At 42.6% G+C, this 23,170-nt stretch overlaps 3 protein-coding genes across 3 annotated transcripts; all 3 read left to right on the top strand.

Moving 5' to 3' along the window:
* Positions 1 to 5,567: 5,567 nt before the first annotated feature.
* LOC309536021 (olfactory receptor 5G9-like) lies at positions 5,568 to 6,542 on the top strand (the record flags this gene model as incomplete). Its single annotated transcript, XM_082229589.1, has 1 exon — positions 5,568 to 6,542. One exon carries the CDS (start codon positions 5,568 to 5,570, stop codon positions 6,540 to 6,542), a length of 975 nt encoding a protein of 324 aa, XP_082085715.1.
* A 4,472-nt stretch (positions 6,543 to 11,014) lies between these two features.
* Positions 11,015 to 11,949, top strand: LOC309526485 (olfactory receptor 5G3-like; the record flags this gene model as incomplete). Its single annotated transcript, XM_082212653.1, has 1 exon — positions 11,015 to 11,949. The coding sequence occupies one exon, from the start codon at positions 11,015 to 11,017 to the stop codon at positions 11,945 to 11,947; it is 933 nt and encodes a 310-aa protein (XP_082068779.1). The 3' UTR covers positions 11,948 to 11,949.
* A 5,439-nt stretch (positions 11,950 to 17,388) lies between these two features.
* On the top strand, positions 17,389 to 18,550 carry LOC309526483 (olfactory receptor 5G3-like). The gene has a single exon (XM_082212633.1). The coding sequence runs from the start codon at positions 17,466 to 17,468 to the stop codon at positions 18,396 to 18,398; it is 933 nt and encodes a 310-aa protein (XP_082068759.1). The 5' UTR covers positions 17,389 to 17,465; the 3' UTR covers positions 18,399 to 18,550.
* Positions 18,551 to 23,170: the final 4,620 nt, after the last annotated feature.

Below are 23,170 nucleotides of genomic sequence, written 5' to 3'. Positions count from 1 at the left end.
AACAAAGAAACAGTGGGGTCACTCAGAGGAGAAGATGGTGAAATGCAAACAGGGGACACAGAAAGGGCTGAACTCCTCAATGCCTTCTTTGCCTCAGTCTTCTCCGATAAAGAAAACAATGCCCGACCTGAAGAATTTGGAGCAAATGATTCAGCAAAGGAAACACAGCCCAGAATAACTAAGGAGATAGTACAAGAATACTTGGCTAGTTTAGATGTATTCAAGTCTCCAGGGCCAGATGAACTGCATCCAAGAGTATTAAAAGAACTGGCAGATGTGATCTCAGAACCACTGGCAGTCATCTTTGAGAATTCCTGGAGAACAGGCGAAGTCCCGACAGACTGGAGGAGGGCAAATGTTGTCCCTATTTTCAAAAAGGGGAAAAGAGAGGACCCAAATAATTACCGCCCAGTCAGTCTGACATCAATAGCAGGGAAGATTCTGGAGCAGATCATTAAGCAAACAGTCTGTGAGCACCTAGAAAGGAATGCTGTGATCACCAATAGTCAGCATGGATTTCTGAAAAATAAGTCATGTCAGACTAACCTGATCTCGTTTTTTGACAGAATTACAAGCCTGGTAGATGAAGGGAACGCAGTGGATGTAGCCTACCTTGATTTCAGCAAGGCATTTGACAAGGTGCCCCATGATATTCTTGTAAAGAAGCTGGTAAAATGCGGTCTTGACTATGCTACCACTCAGTGGATTTGTAACTGGCTGACTGACCGAACCCAGAGGGTGCTCATCAATGGTTCCTCTTCATCCTGGAGAAGAGTGACTAGTGGGGTGCCACAGGGTTCTGTCTTGGGCCCGGTCTTATTCAACATCTTTATCAACGACTTGGATGATGGACTCAAGGGCATCCTGATCAAATTTGCAGATGACACCAAACTGGGAGGGGTGGCTAACACCCCAGAGGACAGGATCACACTTCAAAACGACCTTGACAGATTAGAGAACTGGGCAAAAACAAACAAGATGAATTTTAACAGGGAGAAATGTAAAGTATTGCACTTGGGCAAAAAAAATGAGAGGCACAAATACAAGATGGGGGACACCTGGCTTGAGAGCAGTACATGTGAAAAGGATCTAGGAGTCTTGGTTGACCACAAACTTGACATGAGCCAACAGTGTGACATGGCAGCTAAAAAAGCCAATGCAATTCTGGGCTGCATCAATAGGAGTATAGCATCTAGATCAAGGGAAGTAATAGTGCCACTGTATTCTGCTCTGGTCAGACCACACCTGGAGTACTGTGTCCAGTTCTGGGCACCACAATTCAAGAAGGACACTGACAAACTGGAACGTGTCCAGAGGAGGGCAACCAAAATGGTCAAAGGCCTGGAAACGATGCCTTATGAGGAACGGCTAAGGGAGCTGGGCATGTTTAGCCTGGAGAAGAGGAGGCTAAGGGGTGATATGATAGCCATGTTCAAATATATAAAAGGATGTCACATAGAGGAGGGAGAAAGGTTGTTTTCTGCTGCTCCAGAGAAGCGGACACGGAGCAATGGATCCAAACTACAAGAAAGAAGATTCCACCTAAACATTAGGAAGAACTTCCTGACAGTAAGAGCTGTTCGACAGTGGAATTTGCTGCCAAGGAGTGTGGTGGAGTCTCCTACTTTGGAGGTCTTTAAGCAGAGGCTTGACAACCATATGTCAGGAGTGCTCTGATGGTGTTTCCTGCTTGGCAGGGGGTTGGACTCGATGGCCCTTGTGGTCTCTTCCAACTCTATGATTCTATGATTCTATGATGACAACCCAGCCATCTGGGTCCACAGGGTTGAGGGGATGAGGAATCCAACCTGCTGACTCGATCTAGTTCCCCATCCATTGTTTATATGAAACCCCCAGTTCTGCTAAAGTTTGTCACAATTTGGTCCCATCGCAATGGGTTTTGAGATCCTTGTGACTAACTTGGTCTAGTAGTTTCAAGGAACTGCTTGTGAACAACTTTAAATTTCATGTTACTGTTCTTTCATACCACCTCATCAGTAGAACTCAAGATAGCATCCATATTCTACACAACGGGAATGTAGGCAGCTGACCAGAATATTTCTCCAAATGGTCCAAGACTATCTGCTTTAGCAGGCAGAGTCTCTCCAGGGTCTCATGCAGGTGAGAGATGGGGAGAGTCAATGTAATTGTGAGAGGGGTTAACAAACCAATTGCCCAAGAAATTTCCATGATTGGGCTGATTTTGTTGAGAGCACTTTTGAATATGTACATTTTAATGTTTGCTGAGTTTGGGGATTGTTTGTTTTATCTACACATTGCAGTTGAAATGCACTATGTTTTGAAAGTATTTGCTATTGAAATTGCTGGTATGTTTTTTTTATAAAATAATTTTTTAATGAATTTTCCATTTAAACATATGTAATCACATCATTGTAATCCATTTTCCTTCTTTGGCTCTTTAGAGCCTGTCGACTTCCTTCCCTCTCACCTCTTGGCTTTCAAAAGTAACCTTTATATCACAGCACTTTATATATTTTCCAATTCAAATATAACTCATTACAAAATACCTCAAAGTTTAAATAAATGTAGAAAGGTAAAAAAAAAAAATCTCATTACAAGTCCTCAGGTAACCCTACTAGTGTTGTTAATTACTTACAATGGTCTTTCAAATATTGTATAAATTTACCCCAGTCTTTTTGGAATACTTGATCATGCTGGTTTCATATTTTTCTCTTCAGCTTCGCCAGTACCGCAAAGTCCATCATTTTCATCTGCCACTCTTCTTTCGTTGGTACTTGTTGTTTCCATTTTTGGGCTAAAAGGATTCTTACTGCTGTTGTTGCATACATGAACAGTCTTTAATCTCTTTTTGGTATCTCTTCACCTACTATACCCAGTAAAAAGACTTCTGGTTTTTTTAACAAAAGCGTTTTTAAACATTTTCTTTAACTCATTATATATGGGAAATGAAATTGCTGATATGTTGTTACGAAATGCTCATTGATGTTTACATTATGTGTAACGTATTGTGGTTTCTGTTTTGTGCCTTTATTGTGGAAAAGTTGGCACATACATTAAATTTTAATCTAACTTAAGTTTCTTCCCATATTTTCTTTGATAATCAAATACAGATGCAGAGGATTCAGTGGGCAGTGGAAGACAACTTTGGGGGGGTGGGACTTGCCTAACCCTTTCACAGTTTTTCTGATAAAAATTTACCCCAACTATTTTTCCAAGGAGGTAAAGGGAATCCGGGTTTTTGCTTCTGCAGGGTGTAGAACATCTTCAGGGGATAACAGCTTTGGAGAGTGGCAGATGCTACAGCCACTGGATGACTTTGTCCCATACAGTGAAATGGACCTGTATCTGGAAGCCTAGGTTGCAGCACCATTATCCAGCAATAGAAGTATAGAAGTCACACTTCTACTTACACAAGTAGAGAGATGGCTATAGACTCACGTCTTGCTTATGGGCTTTCCATAGCCCTCTGGTTGGCCACTGTGAGAACAGGATGCTGGACTGAGTGGACCTTTGGTCTGATCCAGCACAGACATCTTACATTCTTATTATATCACTGGGCTTAAGTGTACTATGCTCTCTACTGGATTGTAGTCTAGACCTGCTTTTTACACTACAGTGGTACCTCGGGTTACATACATTTCAGGTTACATACGCTTCAGGTTACAGACTCCGCTAACCCAGAAATAGTACCTCAGGTTAAGAACTTTACTTCAGGATGAGAAAAGAAATCGTGCTCCGGCGGCGTGGCACGACGGCAGCAGGAGGCTCCATTAGCTAAAGTGGTGCTTCAGGTTAAGAACAGTTTCAGGTTAAGTACGGACCTTCAGAACGAATTAAGTACTTAACCCGAGGTACCACTGTATTTGTGCTGGCACTGTGCGCTTAGAATGTAGGTATTGTTTTTGCTTTGTAAGGACATTTGCAGTGGAATTGACTTCTTCTACAGAGAGCCATTAAGATAATTGCAATTCCCACCTGATATCTGATCCTTCCGGAGGACAAAATCCCCAGTTTCAAACTCTCAGAATAGGAAGTCTCTTCTGAACAGCAGTTTCAGAAATACTAAGTTGCACACAACAAGCAGTTCTGTGATACATAAGAATTTGTAGGCATCATAATGATATTCAGCCATCTTTTCATCTCATCACTGAAAGCTGCTCCTGTGGTAGTGAGTGGAGTAAATAGTGGAGGTTCAACTTGATGCACAGGACAAACCAGAGGCAAGAATTGCAAGAGGAAAAGTGTTTGAAGGTCATAAGAGGATGGGTAGGTTAAAAAGTATTTCTAGATTTTAGTTTTCAAATTAGGCCTTGGCCAGATTGCACTTCCTAAACTACAGACTTGCAATGTATCCACATACATCCATTGCCTGTTCCAGGCATCCTTTCATTCTTTGCCCTGACCTGCCAAGTCAGATGAGAAGAAAAGGGAAAGATCTTTTCACCCTTCTGGCCACTCCTTCCTCTCTGCTCTTCCCATTCGGTTAAGATGCCCCAGGTCAACCACATTAGAAACACAGGAGGGTAATTCTCTATGAGGATATAAATGCAAACTTCTTTCTCTGTCAAGCTTTCCTCTCTAGGAACCCAGCAGCTATCTATCAGACCATTTTTACACTCTCCCCAAAGAGTCATTGAAACAAACCATTTTTAAAATATTTTTTAGTAGCAGCCACTGATACTGAAAACATGATTCATGATGCTGAACCCTTGTCTACAACTAACTCAAACAAAAAGAAGTCCAGGGCTAATTTTGAGTTAACCAAGCAAATGGTTTATGAGTGAAAATGTTTTCTTCATAAACAGGCATAAGAAAGAGATCATTTGAAGAAGGGCAATGGAATTTTCTCCAACATATTAGTCATCCTCCAACAGGGCTAATAGCAGCTTCATTGGGAGGGGTGGGAAGCTTGTCAAAGACTACAATGTGGGAAGAAAGGGCTAACTCTGCCACACACTGTGGTCTTCACCTTCCTCTCCTCCTCCCTTAGCTCTGCAGCTGCAATTTTGCCTTTAAAAATAATGCATGGAACATAGTGATACCTTTGGTATCACATCTAGTTGGGCCCTTAAGCAAAAGACTGTGCTGTTGTTCAAATATCAAGGAGGACATCACACTGCATATACCTATTAAGCAGTTCAAAATGCACATAGCTGTCCTAGCATGGAAAGCAGAATGATTCTGATGCATGTACTAGAAAGGTACTTTGAGGTGAAACTAACCCCTCAGCTTTAACATTTCCCCCAAAACTGCTGCCGGTGCCACTTTCTTTCTTTTTACACATGCACAAATACTTATCTTACACTAGTGTTAAAACCACCCTCCAAATGCAGCTCTAAAATCATGCCGCTTGCATTGTTTGCAACAGGGATGTGCACAACTTTTGGCCCTCCAAATCTCCAGTCACCATAATCACCTCACCACTTGGCACACTGGCTGGGGCTGATAGAAGTTCAAGGAGCAATAGGTTTTCCTCCTCCAGTTAATAATAATAATAATAATAATAATAATAATGATAATAATAATAATAATAGAAAAGGGGAGTCATGCTATAATAGGAAGAGGGGAGAGATCCACATAATACAATGTTGTTGTTTTCCACCACAGTGCAGGAAGAAGTGGCTGTGGAAAATCATACTACAATACATGAATTCGTTTTCTCGGGATTCACGGACTCTTCAAAACTTCAGTTCCCTCTTTTCACTTTTTTCCTAGCAGTATACCTTATCACCCTACTTGGCAACCTTGGGATGATCATTTTAATCAGGATTAGCTTGCAACTCCACACCCCCATGTACTTTTTCCTTAGCAACTTATCCTTTGTAGACCTCTGCTACTCGACTGTTGTCACTCCCAAGATGCTGATGGATTTGGTCATGAAAAGAAAAGCTATCTCATTGACTGGCTGTGCTCTACAGATGTGGTTTTTTGGACTCTTTTTAGCCACTGAGTGTTTCCTCTTGGCAGCAATGGCATACGACCGATATATGGCCATTTCCAATCCACTTCTTTATACAGTAATCATGTCACGCAGAGTTTGCACCCAGCTGATAATCGCCCCCTACCTTTTAGGAGTACTAAATGCCACAACACACACAACCTTAACTTTTCAACTCACCTTCTGTCACACCAATACGATCAACCATTTCTTCTGTGACATCCCTGCAGTCATATCCCTCTCCTGTTCAGATACCACACTCAACAAGGGGGTGCTTTTTGGTCTGTCTTGTACCTTTGGCATTGTGAGTACGTCAATTATCATTGTCTCCTATATCTACATCCTCGTGGCCATCCTGAGAATACGCTCCAACAAGGGCAGGCACAAAGCTTTCTCCACCTGCTCAACCCATCTCACGGTAGTGTCTATCTTTTATGGGACACTCTTCTTTATATATGTGCGTCCCAGCTCTATGTCTTCAGCTGATGAGGACAAGATGGTCTCTATGTTCTACACAGTTATGATTCCCATGCTGAACCCTCTGATCTACAGCTTCAGAAACAAAGAAGTGAAAGATGCAGTGAGGCGGCTTGCCAGAGGGAAAAATCTTCCTATGCAATAAAAAGGCATGCACTGTGTTGGCTTTCTTTCCTTGATGGATAATAAATCTCAAGTAACTAAAAAAATGGGTCCTTTCTGGATTTCACAGAGAATATTGTTTCCACACAGCACAATGTTTTAAGATTTTATCTTAAATAGACTCATTACAGCACTGTGTTTTGTTATCTGGGCTATCTTTTAGAAGAGAAGATGCTAAAGTCTAGCATCTTCAGGAATACAGTGGTACCTCGGGTTAAGTACTTATTTCGTTCCGGAGGTCCATTCTTAACCTGAAACTGTTCTTAACCTGAGGTACCACTTTAGCTAATGGGGCCTCCTGCTGCCGTCATGCCGCCAGAGCCCGATTTTTGTTCTTATCCTGAAACAAAGTTCTTAGCCTGAAGCACTATTTCTGGGTTAGCGGAGTGTGTAACCTGAAGCGTATGTAACCCAAGGTACCACTGTACTTGCTTTTTGTTTCTTAATTTATTTGGATAAAGATTATGATCACAGCTCAGTGGTAGAGCATGGTCCCATTTCAATCCCTGGCATTTCTAGGTAAGCCTGGGGATGTCCGTTCTGGAAACCCAGAGAGCTACTGTGAGCAAGACAGAGTGATAATCTGAGATGATATAAGGCAGCTGCCTTTGTTCCTATGATTCTATATCTAAATGTGCTTAAGTTACAGAATATTTCAGATGAACTTTACTCCCTGGCACTGATGTATCTTTCAATTTTGTGTTGCTAAATTTCACATCATCACAGATTTCAGTAAAGTATACATGCAAGAGTAGGATTGCAACCTTAATTAACAAGATGTGTTTTTGTGTGTGCATTTTATTGATATGTTTTAAGATTGAATATTGGTATGGATAGTAAGAATAGAAATGCATCAAGTACAAGGAATAATTTTTTAAAATCTAAATTTATTTATTTATATATTTTATTTATGATTTTCAGTTTTATACATTTCAATAATTTTACAGTCATTTTAACATTTCAAAATTTGTCTTCCTTCCCCCTCTTTCTGCAGTTCCTCAAATTTATTTTTAATATTTTCTGGGTATCCAAATTAACTTAATTTGCTCATTTGCTACTTTAAATTTATACTTTTATAAAACTGCAGGTTATTACAATAATCCTGCCAGTGTTCTTATCTGTTTACAGTTTGTTTGTAAATATTCAAAAACCATTTCCATTTTTTTAATAAAAAGTTTGTTATCTTTATTTCTTCTTTTTCCAGCAAGTTTTGCCATTTCTGCATATTCCATAAATTTTTGTATCCATTCTTCTTTTGCTGGGACTTCTTCTTCTTTCCATTTCTATTTCCATAGGAAAGATGGTAAAAAATCTAAATGTAAGATTCGTTTAAAAGCATATGTATAGCTGTAGTCTCTAACTGCTGCTTAAAATGCAATTCATTTTCCCAGCCGCACTGCAATTAGGCCAAGGAACACCCCAATGGCTCCCATAGGGACATTCTTCTGGGGCATATAAGGGATTTTTGTTAGACACACAATGGGAAGGAAATGGTTAAACCTCCCTACATGCTATAGTCACAAGAAAATCAGAGGCCCCAGTTCCTGCTGTTAATTATGATGGACTTCCTAAAAGCATAACACATCTGGTTTAGAACTTAGTACATTCTGCTCCAATAACTGCAGGAAGCCAACCTAACTGGCAGAAACTGAGGCAGAATACATGACTGGGGGAAACGGCTGTCTCGATTATGCATCTTTGCAGACCCAGCATCAATATGCAGTATCATCAGGCAGGGCCCCATCAGAGCCCTGGACACCAGGTGGCCAGGTCTGAGCCAACATTTAAATTTCCCACAGTGCTACTGAACTACCATTGCTCCAGGGCATTGTGGGAAATTTAAATGGTGAATCAGATCCACCTTCCTGATCCTCATCATCGCAATGGTACCAGACACTAGTCCATGGTGGCCAACAGGTTAGCCTTCTAGGAGACACCAGCAGAGGAAGAAGACAACCAGAGGGCATTCTGCCAAGGAAGGATCCAAACCTTGAGCCAGCCTTGTGCCTCTGTCATGAAAGCCAAGAATCTTGCTGGTGGGTGTTTGCCTATCTTTGCCTTCCAGCAGTGCTACCTATAGATTTATCCACAACTTTTGATCTTAGATCACCAGGTAATTGTCTGTGAAACAGGTGAAGTTGACTTATCAGATCACGGCCAGAGAAGTGAGTGAAGAGTTCCTGAAAAAGAGCAGAATCATTTCTCAGCTCACTTCACCCCATAATTAATTAGTATCAGAGCCTGAAACAAGTTGGGACCTCATTAAGGAATGGTCTTCAAAAGCCTTTCCACTGAGAGGTAAACTATACATTGTACAGCAGAGTTTTCCAAACTGTGTGTTGTGACACATTAGCAGGTCGGCTGCAGTTTGTGGGTGTGTCACGCGTCACGCGAACGCTCCCCACTCTCCTCCCGGTGCTGGAAAGGGGTTAGTTGAACCTCCAGTTTGCTAGTAAAACTGAATTACTGTGTCAAGAAATGATGCATGTCTAAAAATGGTGTCACCAACATGAAAAGTTTGGAGAGCTCTATTGCACACTCAATGCATTTGGCAACTAGCTGCAATAGTCATTTTTTGTAAACAAAAGCTGTTTGGGCAGGGAGGACACTGAGAGCCAGTGTAGTGTAGTGGTTAAGAGCGGTAGTCTCGTAATCTGGGGAACCGGGTTCGCGTCTCCGCTCCTCCACATGCAGCTGCTGGGTGACCTTGGGCCAGTCACACTTCTTTGAAGTCTCTCAGCCCCACTCACCTCACAGAGTGTTTGTTGTGGGGGAGGAAGGGAAAGGAGAATGTTAGCCGCTTTGAGACTCCTGAAGGGGAGTGAAAGGCGGGATATCAAATCCAAACTCTTCTTCTTCTTCTTTTAAGCAGAGAAGCTGTGGCTGAAGACACTTGAAAGCACTGAGCAGGACACTTTCAAGCAGTGGCGGAGCTTCATGCTCCGGGACGGCGGAGACCAGGCGGGGGGTGCTGGCGCACGTCCCGCAGGCATGACGCGCTGCCCGCAGGGGCGTGGCACCCAGTGCAGGCGGGGAAGCTGCCACAATGGCACCCCACCGGGATCACGCTGCCAGGAGCAGTGCGCTCCCCCTGCACTCCTCTTCCTCCGCCCGTGCTTTCAAGCAGCAGTGGCCAGCCAAAGTGGTAGACCGTGGGGTCTCAAATTTCAGCAGTGCCCGCAATGCCCAAAATATCTGAGGCAGATATATTCATGCCAGACGGATGCCTCATCTGAGGCAAATCAGTAACCCTAGTGGAAGCACACATTATTTCACTGGATTGTTATGTACCTTACTTTTGCTGAATTATATGTGCATGAATGCTGAATTATACATATCTACTATATTTGTTCTTGCCATTTGTTTTATTATTACTATTTCTACCTGTGGCCACTGTGGTGACTGATTCCAGGCAGAAATGCAAGAACAGCTAATTGGAATTGCCACATCAGTTTTCAAATCCTTCAGATACCATATTACAAATTCCCAGAACGAGGCATCCCTTTTGGGCAAATCATTGGTTATATTCTCCTGTAGTGATACAAGCAGGAGCAAGGTGCAAGATTTCAGCTGAAGAAGTAAAAGATGGATGAGGGATTAAAACTGCTCCAAAGCCATCAGGACATGGGTAGGCTCTCTTGGTAATTTCTGGTTTATACTGTACAGTGGTACCTCGGGTTAAGTACTGTTGTATTCAGATTTACCTGGACTGGTAGGAGAAAAACTTAAAGATATGGCCTCATTAATCTTTTTGAAGATATGCACATAAAACAAGAAAGCTTTCCCAGTCCTACAATTATAGCTAGGAAAAGACTGGAGTGTGCAAAGAAATATATTTGATGTGATATTATATACAGTGGTACCTCTGGTTAAGTACTTAATTCGTTCTGAAGGTCTGTACTTAACCTGAAACTGTTCTTAACCTGAAGCAGCACTTAAGCTAATGGGGCCTCCTGCTGCTGCTGCACCGCCAGAGCACAATTTCTGTTCTCATCCTGAAGCAAAGTTCTTAACCTGAAGCACTATTTCTGGGTTAGCAGAGTCTGTAACCTGAAGCGTATGTAACCTGAGGTACCACTGTACATTGCATTATGTCAGCAGGAGGGAATCCATATATCACTGAGGGTCATCATCAGGTGGAGGTCAGAAGTTATTTTACATATTTCTTGCATGCAACAAAGCAGCTGGCAATGCTCAGAAAATATTATTTATTGACTTCATAAAAGATAAAAGATTATAAAAATGCAAGCTTTGCCTAGTCATTGAGACTGAGTGCTGAATCTGAATCCAGAAGATGCCCTCAAAGGTAAAATTTCACTAATAACAATAGAAGGCATGAGAGCCAGTGGTCCTCAAAGATTCAGAGTTTTCTGTAATCCATAGTTCAATGTATGCTATGTCATTTCAGAAATCGCTTGTCTTTTCTTCTCTGCATTCTCTACAGAACTAAAAAGCATGTCAAGGGAAAATCACAGCACCATATATGAGTTCATACTTTTGGGCTTCACTGACTCACCAGAGCTGAAAATCTTGCTTTTCCTATTCTTCCTTGTAGTCTACCTCATCACCATTGTGGGGAATCTTGGGATGATCCTATTAATCAGGATTGATTCTCGACTTCACACCCCCATGTACTTCTTCCTCAGCCAACTGTCCTTCGTGGACCTCTGCTATTCTTCTGTTGTTACTCCTAAGATGTTGATGGATTTTGTTGTGAAAAGCAAAAGCATTTCCTTGCCTGGATGTGCAGCACAGATGGCTATGTTTTGTCTCTTTGTGGCCACTGAAGCTTTCATTTTGGCAGCCATGGCTTACGATCGGTACGTAGCTATTTCCAAGCCTCTTCTCTATACAGTCATTATGTCCAGGAAAATTTGTGCCCAGTTGATGGTTGGACCCTATCTCGCAGGACTGATCAATGCTACAACACACACTAGCTTAACTTTTCAGTTAACTTTCTGCAAGTCCACAATCAACCATTTCTTCTGTGACATCCCTGCAGTCATATCGCTCTCCTGCTCTGACACAAGTTTCAACATGATGGTGCTTTTGGGTCTCTCCTTCACCCTTGGAACTCTCAGTGGCTTTATTGTCATCATCTCTTACATCTACATCCTTGCAGCCACCTTGAGGATCCGTTCCAGTGATGGGAGGCACAAGGCTTTCTCTACCTGCTTTTCCCACCTCACCGCTGTCTCTCTTTTCTTTGGGAGCCTTTTCTTCATCTATGTCCGGCCCAGCTCTGACTCCTCAGAAGATGAAGACAAGACAGTCTCCATGTTCTACACTGTGCTGATCCCCATGTTAAACCCCTTGATCTACAGCCTAAGAAACAAAGATGTGAAAGACGCAGTCAAGAGGGTGCTTAGAATGAAACATTTCTCCTAATATACAATTTTATTATTTTATTATTTTGAAGAAAAGTTTATGTTTCCACCCATTTGCATTTGGGGAATTCATGAAAGGAAGTGCTTTGGAGAAAACTGAAAAATGGATCTGCAGAGCATATAACTACTCAACCAGGTGGTAATTCTGTGCACACTCTCCTGGTCTCAGGAAGTCTTACTTCAGAATAGACATGTACAGGACTGCAATGTTAAATGTTTAAAAAGCTAATATCTAAATAGCTAACAATTCTAAAAAGGAATTTTGCAGCAGATAAATAAATATTGCAATATAAGCAGAGGGACATAGGTTAATGGATCCTGGTCTAAGAAGCAGAGAAATATGCTGAATTCAATGTGATTTGGTCATTCTTCCTTGAATTGAAATTTTTGCTCTGCACTAACGTTAAGGGGACTACACACTAAATATAGCAAAAGCCTGGTGGCCACCTTCCTTGATAAAAACAGCACTGGGACTAAATTTGAGGCAAGGCTTCCTAGCTGCTCCTCCATGCCAAACCTTCCTTAAGGACCAAACATGACATGAATTTTGTCACATGATTATTTCCCTGGTGTGGTTGATTTTTCTTTAACAAAAATCTAGGGTGAGGGAGAGAACAAAGAGCATTTGTGGTGCAGAGGGGAAATTCTCATGGGGACCATGATGGGGTAAAGGCTTAAAGCTCCCTACCAATCTTCTACTGTGATTCTGATCCTGCTTGCCCTCTGTCCAGTGATGGCTATTTGTTAAAAGAATATCAACTACACTGGAGCAAATGTCTAGATCAGGGTTTCCAGCTGTTTTTGGACTACAGTTCCCATCATCCCTGGCCACTGGTCATGATAGCTAGAGATGATGGGGTTTGTAGTCCAAAAACATCTGGCGGCCCAAGGTTGGGAAACCCTGGTCTAGATTCACCCTGAACCTCTTTTCTTCAAACATTTCAAATGCATGCTTGGCTTCCAAATATGCATTTAACCCTGCTATAGGAAAAGAGTCACAGGGGGCAGGTTAAAGCATGCAAGTTGTCAGTGGGGAAAGAGTTAAGCAGATAGAGACACATCAGCACCAGCGGCTCACTGCTCTTCAACTGATGAATAATCCTGTTGTGCTGATTTTGCAGTAAGTTTGCACTCTCCTTTTCAGAAACCAGAGGGTGCTTCTTGGTCTGTCCTGTACTGTACTTTCAACGCTGTCATTGTCACCTATAATTCTATCCTCATGGCTGTCCTGAGAATATACTGGAACAAGAACAAGCACAAAGCTTTCTCTCTCAGCTCAATCCATCTCACAGTTGTGTCTTTCTTTTACGGGACTCTCTTCTTTATATGTGTGTGTCTCAGCGGCAGGTCTTCAGTTAATGAGGACAAGATGGTCTCTATGTTCTACGCAGTTATGATCCCCAAGTTAAACACTTTGATCTGCAGCTTCAGAAACAAAGAACTGACAGGTGCAGTGAGGTGACTGAGCAGGTTGGAGGTGAATTTTATTATAGAATAAAAAGGCTTACATTGTGCTAGATTCTTTTCTCTGGTAAGTCACTAATTTCAAGTAACTAAAAGAATGGATCTTTTGGGATTTTGTAGAAAATATTGATCTGATCCATGGAAAACCCGATTGCAGTTTGTTCTGATTCAGCAATAAACTGTGGGTCTTCCCAGAGAAAACAGTGAAATAAAAAAAATACCCACTCATACATGGACTAGTGCCTGGAAAGATGATAGATGATGGATGATGGATAGATAGATAGATAGATAGATAGATAGATAGATAGATAGAGTGCTTTTTTCTTTAAAATGTTTAGGGGTACTCTCATTTTGACTCAAGAAAATCACCATTTTATAGTTCAAATCGGGGAAAATAAATACAGGAAATGGACAAAAGTACAAAGATTCACAAAATGTTTAGGGGTATGCGTCCCCCTGCATCCCCCCAGAAAAAAAGCACTGGGTAGACTAGATAGATAGATGATAGATAGATAGATAGATAGATAGATAGATGATAGATAGATAGATAGATAGATAGATAGATAGATAGATAGATGATAGATAGATGATAGATAGATAGATAGATAGATAGATAGATAGATAGATAGATAGATGATAGATAGATAGATAGATAGAGATATAGATAGATAGATAGATAGATAGATAGATAGATGATAGATAGATAGATGATAGATAGATAGATAGATGATAGATAGATAGATGATAGATAGATAGATAGATAGATAGATAGATAGATAGATAGATAGATAGATAGATAGATAGATATAGATGATAGATACATAGATGATAGATAGATATAGATGATAGATGATATAGACAGATGATAGATAGATGATAGTCTGCAAGCTCAGTTCAGAGGAGAAATACGGCAGGTAGAGATGATGGTGCTGAGCTAAAGTACTGCCCATGAATCTTTCTTTCTTTCTTTCTTTCTTTCTTTCTTTCTTTCTTTCTTTCTTTCATATGCCACCCTTATCTTCCAAGGATCTTAAGGTGGTATACAGTAGTTCTCCTCCTTAGATGCAGACACAATTTCATCACAATAAAATCTTCAAGCAGCCAGTCACTGTCCACATATTCTTTCCAAGGGAAAGGCCATAGGGGAGTGACCAGAGAGGAGGGGGATGGTGCTGGGGACCATCATTTTTGGCTTGGCAGTCAACAAGCAAAGAGCAGAGATATCACCGACAGCACCAGACTATACATGCCTATCTATAAGTAAGTCCTGTCCCCCCGCCCCAAGTTTAATGGAACTTACTTCCAGTTGTGTTAATAGGATTGCTGCTTGAAGCATTCTTTCTACTTCCTCCCCAAAGCACTGTGGTTGGAAGTAAAAAGAGAGCTCTGATAATGTCATTTCCTGACCGGAATCTATAGCGGTTAGTTGCAAAATTGTACCTTGCATTGCTCCACTTGGGGAAGGTTAAGAAATATGTCAATAATACTAATATTAAAAACCACCAAGAAATCCTCCAACTCTCTGAAAATAATAATAATAATAATAATAATAATAATAATAATAATAATAATAATGGCATTTATATCCCACCTTTTCTCCAAAGAGTTCTCCCCTCATTTAATCCCCACAATAACTTTGTGTGACCAGGCCGTGACAACCCCAACCCCCAGGGATCATTAGGAAGGAATAAAGACTCTGACAACATTTTATGGAACTAAAATTAGGCCACAACTTTATTAAACTTCTGAATGTAGGAAGACCTTGGGCTTAGGCCTTGGGCGTGCATCCCTCCCAGCCCCTCAGCCGAGGTAACTGGGGCACATCAGGGTAATTGGGATGTGGGGGTGCACGCAGGGTAGTTTACTGACAACTTTTCAGTGTATGGCCAGTGACACTCATTATATAACCCCCTTTTAAGAGGGGACCCTGGAATCTCCACTACAGGGGGGTGAGTCATCACGCCTCCCTCCCCCCATTATAGGGAAGAAAAGACTAAAGGATTCCACCCAAGGCCATAAACTGCCAAAGTTGTGATGAATTGCTACAGGGAAGACAAAACCTGCCAACGCAGGAAAATTTCTTCCCAGTCCTTCAACAACAACCAGTTAAAGACCATAGCAGCGCCTGCTAAACAGGAAGAAAAAGTTAACCTGCAGACAAGAAAACATTAAACTAATGGAGGGTAGGGTGGGTGAATCTCCTGAGTCGACTGCCTGGCTACTGTCGGCTCCACCCCTATATATAATGGGACTGGCCCCACCTCCCAGCAATGAAACTTGACTACAGTGGTGCCCCGCAAGACGAATGCCTCGCAAGACGAAAAACCCGCTAGACGAAAGGGTTTTTCGTTTTTCAATGTGCTTCGCAAGACGAATTTCCCTATGGACTTGCTTCGCAAGACGAAAACGTCTTGCGAGTCTTGTGATATTTTTCGCTTTCCCCCCCTTTTTCTAAGCCGCTAAGCCGCTAAGCCTTTAATAGCCGCTAAGCCGCTAATAGCGCTAATCCGCTAAGCTGCTAATAGGGTTGCTTCGCAAGACGAAAAAACCGCTAGACGAAGAGGCTCGCGGAACGGGTTGTTTTCGTCTTGCGAGGCACCACTGTACTTAGGCTGGGCATGAACCTCCAAATAATAACACTGAGAGGCAGGCCAGCCCCTGTTTGCCCTGGCAACTGTAGGACCGTACGCGATCCCACAAAGGGACCCACAATGTAAAGCGTGAGTGCTCATTGTGACATAGATCAGGCTGAGAGGTCAAAAGTCACCCAGTGAGCTTCGTGACTGAGTGGCAATTTGAACCCTGGTCTCCCAGCTCTGACAACTACATTGCAGGCAGACAGACAGAGATATTCATCCCAGATTCATGCCTAATCTGAGCAAATCTGCAGCCCTAGTTTGAAAGACAAAATATTGCATCTGATTGTTACGCACATCACTTTTGTTGAATTATATGTATATTTGTAACCTATGTGTATTTGTAACCCATTAATTAACCTAATACATGGCTGACTATATTTCTTATTGGTAATGTTTTTTCCTCTTGACTTTCCTACCTATGGACACTGGTGTGGTTGTTTCCAGAGAAAATTGCTCCATTGTAGAACAGCTAATTGCAATTGCCACTAGAGCTTTCAAATTCCTCAGAGAGTCCATATCACGAATTCCCAGAATGAGGTATCCCTTTATGGCAGACTGTTGGTTATATCATCCCTGTAGATACTACTTCTGTGATAGAAGCAGGAGCACCCTGCAGAATTTCAGCTGAAGAAGCATATGTTTGGGAAAAGGGTCTCAGAATAGATGATGGATGAAGGAATTAAACTGCAGCAAAGCCATCAGGACAATGGTAGGCTCTCTTAATTATTTCTGGTTTATACTGTACATAGCATTATGTCAGGAGGAGGCAATTTGTAGGATCATCATCAGGTGGAGGTCAGAAGTTATTTTGCATACTTCCTGCATGCCACTAAGTAGCCGACAAAGCTCAGAAAATATTATTTATTGGCTTCATAACAGATAAAGGATGACAAAAATGCAAACTTTGCCTAGTCGTTGATTCAGAATGATGAATCAGTATCCAGAAGATCCCCCTAAAGTTATCCTACTTTTCTGTGTACAAGATGAGGTTTTTTATGATTAAATAATGTTTAAAAATTTGGTTCATCTTAAAAACGGATAGTGCATTGGGTGGATGCGGGATTGGTTCCTGCCTCGAGCCAGAGATAGTAAGTGACAATTGGGTGGGTGATTGGTGGCTGCAATGAGGTCTGGTGTCGATTGGCTGTCACTGCAACAATTGACAGGTCAATTGGCTGCTGCTGGCAGTGATGGGACAGTTGATTGTTGTTTTCAGTGATGCATCACTCAGATGTGTGAGCAATTTTTGGTCTCCCCCCCAAAAAAAAAAAAAAAAAGCTCAACATCTCTGGGCAATCTCCCCCCTTTTTCTTCATTTGGAGTCCCCAAGGATTCAGAGTTTTCTGTGATCCAAACTTGAGTTTTACAGAAATCGCTTCTGTTTTCTTCTCTACATTCTCTACAGAACTAAAAGGCATGTCAAGGGGAAATCACAGCACCATATATGAGTTCATACTTTTGGGCTTCACTGACTCACCAGAGCTGAAAATCTTGCTTTTCCTATTCTTCCTTGTAGTCTACCTCATCACCATTGTGGGGAATCTTGGGATGATCCTATTAATCAGGATCGATGCTCGACTTCACACCCCCATGTACTTCTTCCTCAGCCAACTGTCCTTTGTGGACCTCTGCTATTCTTCCGTTGTCACCCCTAAGATGTTGATGGACTTTGTTGTGAAAAGCAAAAGCATTTCCTTGCCTGGATGTGCAGCACAGATGGCTATGTTTTGTCTCTTTGTGGCCACTGAGTGTTTCATCTTGGCAGCCATGGCTTATGATCGGTACGTAGCTATTTCCAAGCCTCTTCTCTATACAGTCATTATGTCCAGGAAAATTTGTGCCCAGCTGATGGTTGGACCATATCTTGCAGGGCTACTAAATGCTACGACACATACCAGCTTGACTTTCCAGTTAACTTTCTGCAAGTCCACAATCAACCATTTCTTCTGTGACATCCCTGCAGTCATATCGCTCTCCTGCTCTGACACAAGTTTCAACTTGATGGTGCTTTTTGGTCTCTCCTTCATGTTTGGAACAGTCAGTGGCTTTATTGTCCTCATCTCCTACATCTACATCCTTGCAGCGACCTTGAGGATCCGTTCCAGTGATGGGAGGCACAAGGCTTTCTCTACCTGCTTTTCCCACCTCACTGCTGTCTCTCTTTTCTTTGGGAGTCTCTTCTTCATCTATGTCCGGCCCAGCTCTGGCTCCTCAGAAGATGAAGACAAGACAGTCTCCATGTTCTACACTGTGCTGATCCCCATGTTAAACCCCTTGATCTACAGCCTAAGAAACAAAGATGTGAAAGACGCAGTCAAGAGGGTGCTTAGAATGAAACATTTCTCCTGATATGCAGTTATTCATTTTTTTGCATAAAAAGTTGCTATTTCCATTCATTTGTGTTTGGGGAATTCATGAAAGGAAGTGTGTTGGCGAAGACTTGAAAAGGCCCCCAAACAGCATGAAACTCTCTGAGTCCTGCAGGTAGAATAGTGGTTTTCTTTCCCATTTATGTTTGTGGGAAGGATTTTAAAAAATATATACCATAGGGAAAGAAAAGGACATGAAAGCAGCTCCAATACACCTTCTGCCCTGGAAGGAGCGAAGTGAAGATTCTTCTACCATCTTATCACCACCACCTGAGGACTGCTCAGTCAGGTGGTAATTCTGTGCACTCTCGTCTGGGTTCGAGAAGTCTTACTTCAGAGTAGACATGTACATAACTGCACTGTTAAATGTTGAAACAGCTAATATCTAAATGTCTAACAGTTCAAGAAAGGAATTTCACAGCAAATAAATAAATATTGCAATAGAAGCAGAGGGGCGTAGATTAATGCATGCTGGTCTAAGAAGCAGAGTAATATATTCAGATCAATGTGATCTGGTCATTCTTCATTGAATTAAATTTCAAACTCTGCACTAGCATTAAGCAGTGTGTATAGCAAAAAATCTATGGATGCTTTTCCTTTGGGCAAAAAATTGGACCAGCAGCAATCAGGGCTCCCTGGCCCTTTCCCTGCCTGCAGCTCCTCTGCTCCAAATTCTCCTTAAGCACCAAGCTTGACATGACATTTGTCCCATTATTTCCCTGATAACACAAGATTGGAGCAGGGGGGGAAAGAAATAGCAAGTGTGGGTAGATTCTCATTGGGACTATGATGGGGCAGAGACTTAAAGCCCCCTACAAACCTCTCACCTTGATTCTGATCCTGCTTGCCTTCCACCCATTGATGTCGATTTGTTAAGGAAAATCAACCATCAAGTTTTGCACTGAACCTCTTTTCTTCTCAAACATTTCAAATGTATGTTTGGCTTCCAAATATACATTTAGAACACTGCAAGAGGAAAAGGGTCTCAGGGGTCAGGCTAACGCCTATAAGCTTTGGGAAAGGAAACGTTAAGCATACCGGTAAGTAGCAGCAGCTTTTGTTTCCAGCCTATGCATGTGTGGGATGTGTAGTTCCCCTTAAGACCTTAAAAGGGAAACCTGGTATGTAATAAATATGTGTTTGCATGGTAGAAGGTATTTCGGGGTGGGGGGGTGGATGCTTGTTGTTTTGCACTTTGGCATTTGTAAAGAAAAGAAGATTTTTTTAAAAAAAAGTTTATTAAATATATATACGCAAACATGCGCTGGATTATGGAGAAAGCTAGAGAGTTCCAGAAAGACATCTACTTCTGCTTCATTGACTATGCAAAAGCCTTTGACTGTGTTGACCACAGCAAACTATGGCAAGTTCTTAAAGAAATGGGAGTGCCTGATCACCTCATCTGTCTCCTGCGAAATCTCTATGTGGGACAAGAAGCTACAGTTAGAACTGGATATGGAACAACTGATTGGTTCCAAATTGGGAAAGGAGTACGGCAAGGCTGTATATTGTCTCCCTGCTTATTTAACTTATATGCAGAATTCATCATGCGAAAGGCTGGGCTGGATGAATCCCAAGCCGGAATTAAGATTGCCGGAAGAAATATCAACAACCTCAGATATGCAGATGACACAACCTTGATGGCAGAAAGTGAAGAGGAATTAAAGAACCTTTTAATGAGGGTGAAAGAGGAGAGCGCAAAATATGGTCTGAAGCTCAACATCAAAAAAACGAAGATCATGGCCACTGGGCCCATCACCTCCTGGCAAATAGATGGGGAAGAAATGGAGGCAGTGAGAGATTTTACTTTCTTGGGCTCCATGATCAGTGCAGATGGTGACAGTAGTCATGAAATTAAAAGACGCCTGCTCCTTGGGAGAAAGGCGATGGCAAACCTAGACAACATCTTAAAAAGCAGAGACATCACCTTGCCAACAAAGGTCCGTATAGTAAAAGCCATGGTTTTCCCAGTAGTGATGTATGGAAGTGAGAGCTGGACCATAAAGAAGGCTGATCGCCGAAGAATTGATGCTTTTGAATTATGGTGCTGGAGGAGACTCTTGAGAGTCCCATGGACTGCAAGAAGATCAAACCTCTCCATTCTGAAGGAAATCAGCCCTGAGTGCTCACTGGAAGGACAGATCGTGAAGTTGAGGCTCCAATACTTTGGCCACCTCATGAGAAGAGAGGACTCCCTGGAAAAGACCCTGATGTTGGGAAAGATGGAGGGCACAAGGAGAAGGGGACGACAGAGAATGAGATGGTTGGATGGTGTTCTTGAAGCTACTAGCATGAGTTTGATCAAACTGCGGGAGGCAGTGGAGGACAGAAGTGCCTGGCGTGCTCTGGTCCATGGGGTCACGAAGAGTCGGACACGACTAAACGACTAAACAACAACAACATATAACTGTGTAATGTCTGTGTTTTTATTTCTTGTCTGTAAATTGATTTTATGTATATCTATATCTATATCTATATCTATATCTATATCTATATCTATATCTATCTATAAAGGGACGTGGGTGGCGCTGTGGGTTAAACCACAGAGCCTAGGACTTGCCGATCAGAAGGTCGGCGGTTCAAATCCCTGCAACTGGGTGAGCTGCTGTTGCTTGGTCCCTGCTCCTGGCAACCTAGCAGTTCGGAAGCATGTCAAAGTGCAAATAGATAAATAGGTACTGCTCCGGTGGGAAGGTAAACGGCATTTCCGTGCGCTGCTCTGGTTCGCCAGAAGCAGCTTAGTCATGCTGGCCACATGACTTGGAAGCTGTACGCCGGCTCCCTCGGCCAATAAAGCGAGATGAGCGCCGCAACCCCAGAATCGGTCACAACTGGACCTAATGGTCAGGGGTCCCTTTACCTTTTATATCTATCTATATATATGGATAAAAGGGCAGAGTTTGCTATGAGCGGCTAAGAAAAGGAAAAAATTAAATGTAATTAATTTACATGCTTAACATAAAAAATAAAGTTAGTTAAGGGAACAGTTGGCAGAAGGTCATCATGGCTAGCTAGACATATGGGATTGGTGAGGTTTCTAGCATGAAAATCTCAGAGGCTGAAGATGTGAGTACATGCTGGGAAAGAATATCTAAAATGGCTTTATGAATACTTGAAGAAATGCTGGAAGTTGCCTTGGAGCAAGATTATGAACCTATGTTGCTCTCTGTCCTTCTGCTTTCCATTCACCCTTCCCCAAAATATGAATAAACAAATGCTCGCAAAGTCACCATAATACTCATGGAACAGTAAAGGCTGTTCTGGATTATCTATCAAATGCTGAAAAGGAAGTCAATGTTTTGCATCAATGATGTATGAACTTTATCGCACCAAACACCTTGATATCCACTTCCAGAAAACATTACCATTTGTGCTACTACAGCAAAACAATTCATTGCAGTATTACACCCCGCAAGAATGTCTTGCTTGCTATTCCCTCCACATCAGGGGCTGGTGCCCATTGGATCTGGTAGGGCAGAAGGCAAGGAGGTTAACAGTAGGTGCAGCCAGTGACAGGCGAAACCAATTAATTCTACTTTTGTCCCCACGTTGCTCCCTACTTAGTTTTACAAGGACAGATTTAAGGGCTTATTCACACCTTTGTTTGCCTCACCACTTTCCCCCAGGAAAACCCATGGTTTAGCACTGAAATGGAACAAATGACAATTGAGTTCTCCACAGATTGTTGTTGGTTCCGATTTAGTGCTAAAGAGCAGGCTTTCCAGAGGAAAGCGCTGTGTCAGGGAACTGACATCAGAGGGAAAGGAGGTGATAGGGCTCCCAGAGACTGGGAGAGACTCAACAGCCAAAGCAGGGACCAGCAGGGGGAGCGCGGGGTCTCGGGAGGAAGGTCTCAGGGATACTGAGAGAGATGCAGCAACGCAGGCAGGAAGCAGGGGGGAGAAAGGGGTGAGAGACACGTCCAGTGAAAATAGTGGGGAGGTGTCAGAAGCAATTGCAGGGAGACCCATGCTTCGTCGGAAGCTGTCACGTCGTGAGTCCAGGAGACGTGTTTCCGTTAAGGAACTTCTTTGTTGGAGGCGTTTCCGCAAACAGCCACTGTCGGACTCTAACAGTGACTAGAGCAGACATGTCTGAGGAGCTCTGTCACACACAGAGGTTTGTGGGGCCGCACAAACTCTGAAGGGGCACCCTTTTAAGCACAAGCAGCTAATCATCCCCTGAGAGCAGTCCGACAGTCTTTGTACGCTGCCTGTGCAGGAGAAAGCATCATGAGCGACCCAGCCGGAGCAGGGGGAGGAGCTGATCCAAGCTTGGAAGAAAGATGCCGAGCATTGGAGGTCCAACTGGCGCTGCAGACGGCGAGGCTCAAGGAGAGGAGGGCTCAAGATGCAGACAAGAAGGGGAGAACCACTCAGTTCCCCAGAAAGGTACCAGGATTGGTGCAGAAGTTTGGGGGGGACCCCAAGGATTACCATGCCTTTAGGACTGAAATGCAATATGCCCTGAATGTCCAGTTTGATGAGTTCCCTGATGAGGAATCTCGAGTTGCTTTTGTAATTGGGCATCTTGAGAAGGGCGCGCGGGACTGGGTTCGACCCCTGATGGCAACGCACAACGATATCCTAAAGGACACTATGAAATTTTTTCGTGCAATGGATATCATGTTTTCCAGCGACGTTGAGGAAGGGTTGGTGCGCAGACAGTTAATGGCTTGCAAGCAGGGAAGCAGATCTGTCCGTGAGTACTGGACTGAATTTACCATGCTGATTCACAGATTGGGGTGGGATT

Source organism: Podarcis vaucheri (genome assembly GCF_965113315.1).
Source record: "Podarcis vaucheri genome assembly, chromosome: 1".
NCBI classification, from domain to species: domain Eukaryota; kingdom Metazoa; phylum Chordata; class Lepidosauria; order Squamata; family Lacertidae; genus Podarcis; species Podarcis vaucheri.
The sequence above is the reverse complement of the archived record's forward strand: the minus strand, read 5'-3'. Positions and strand labels throughout refer to the sequence as shown.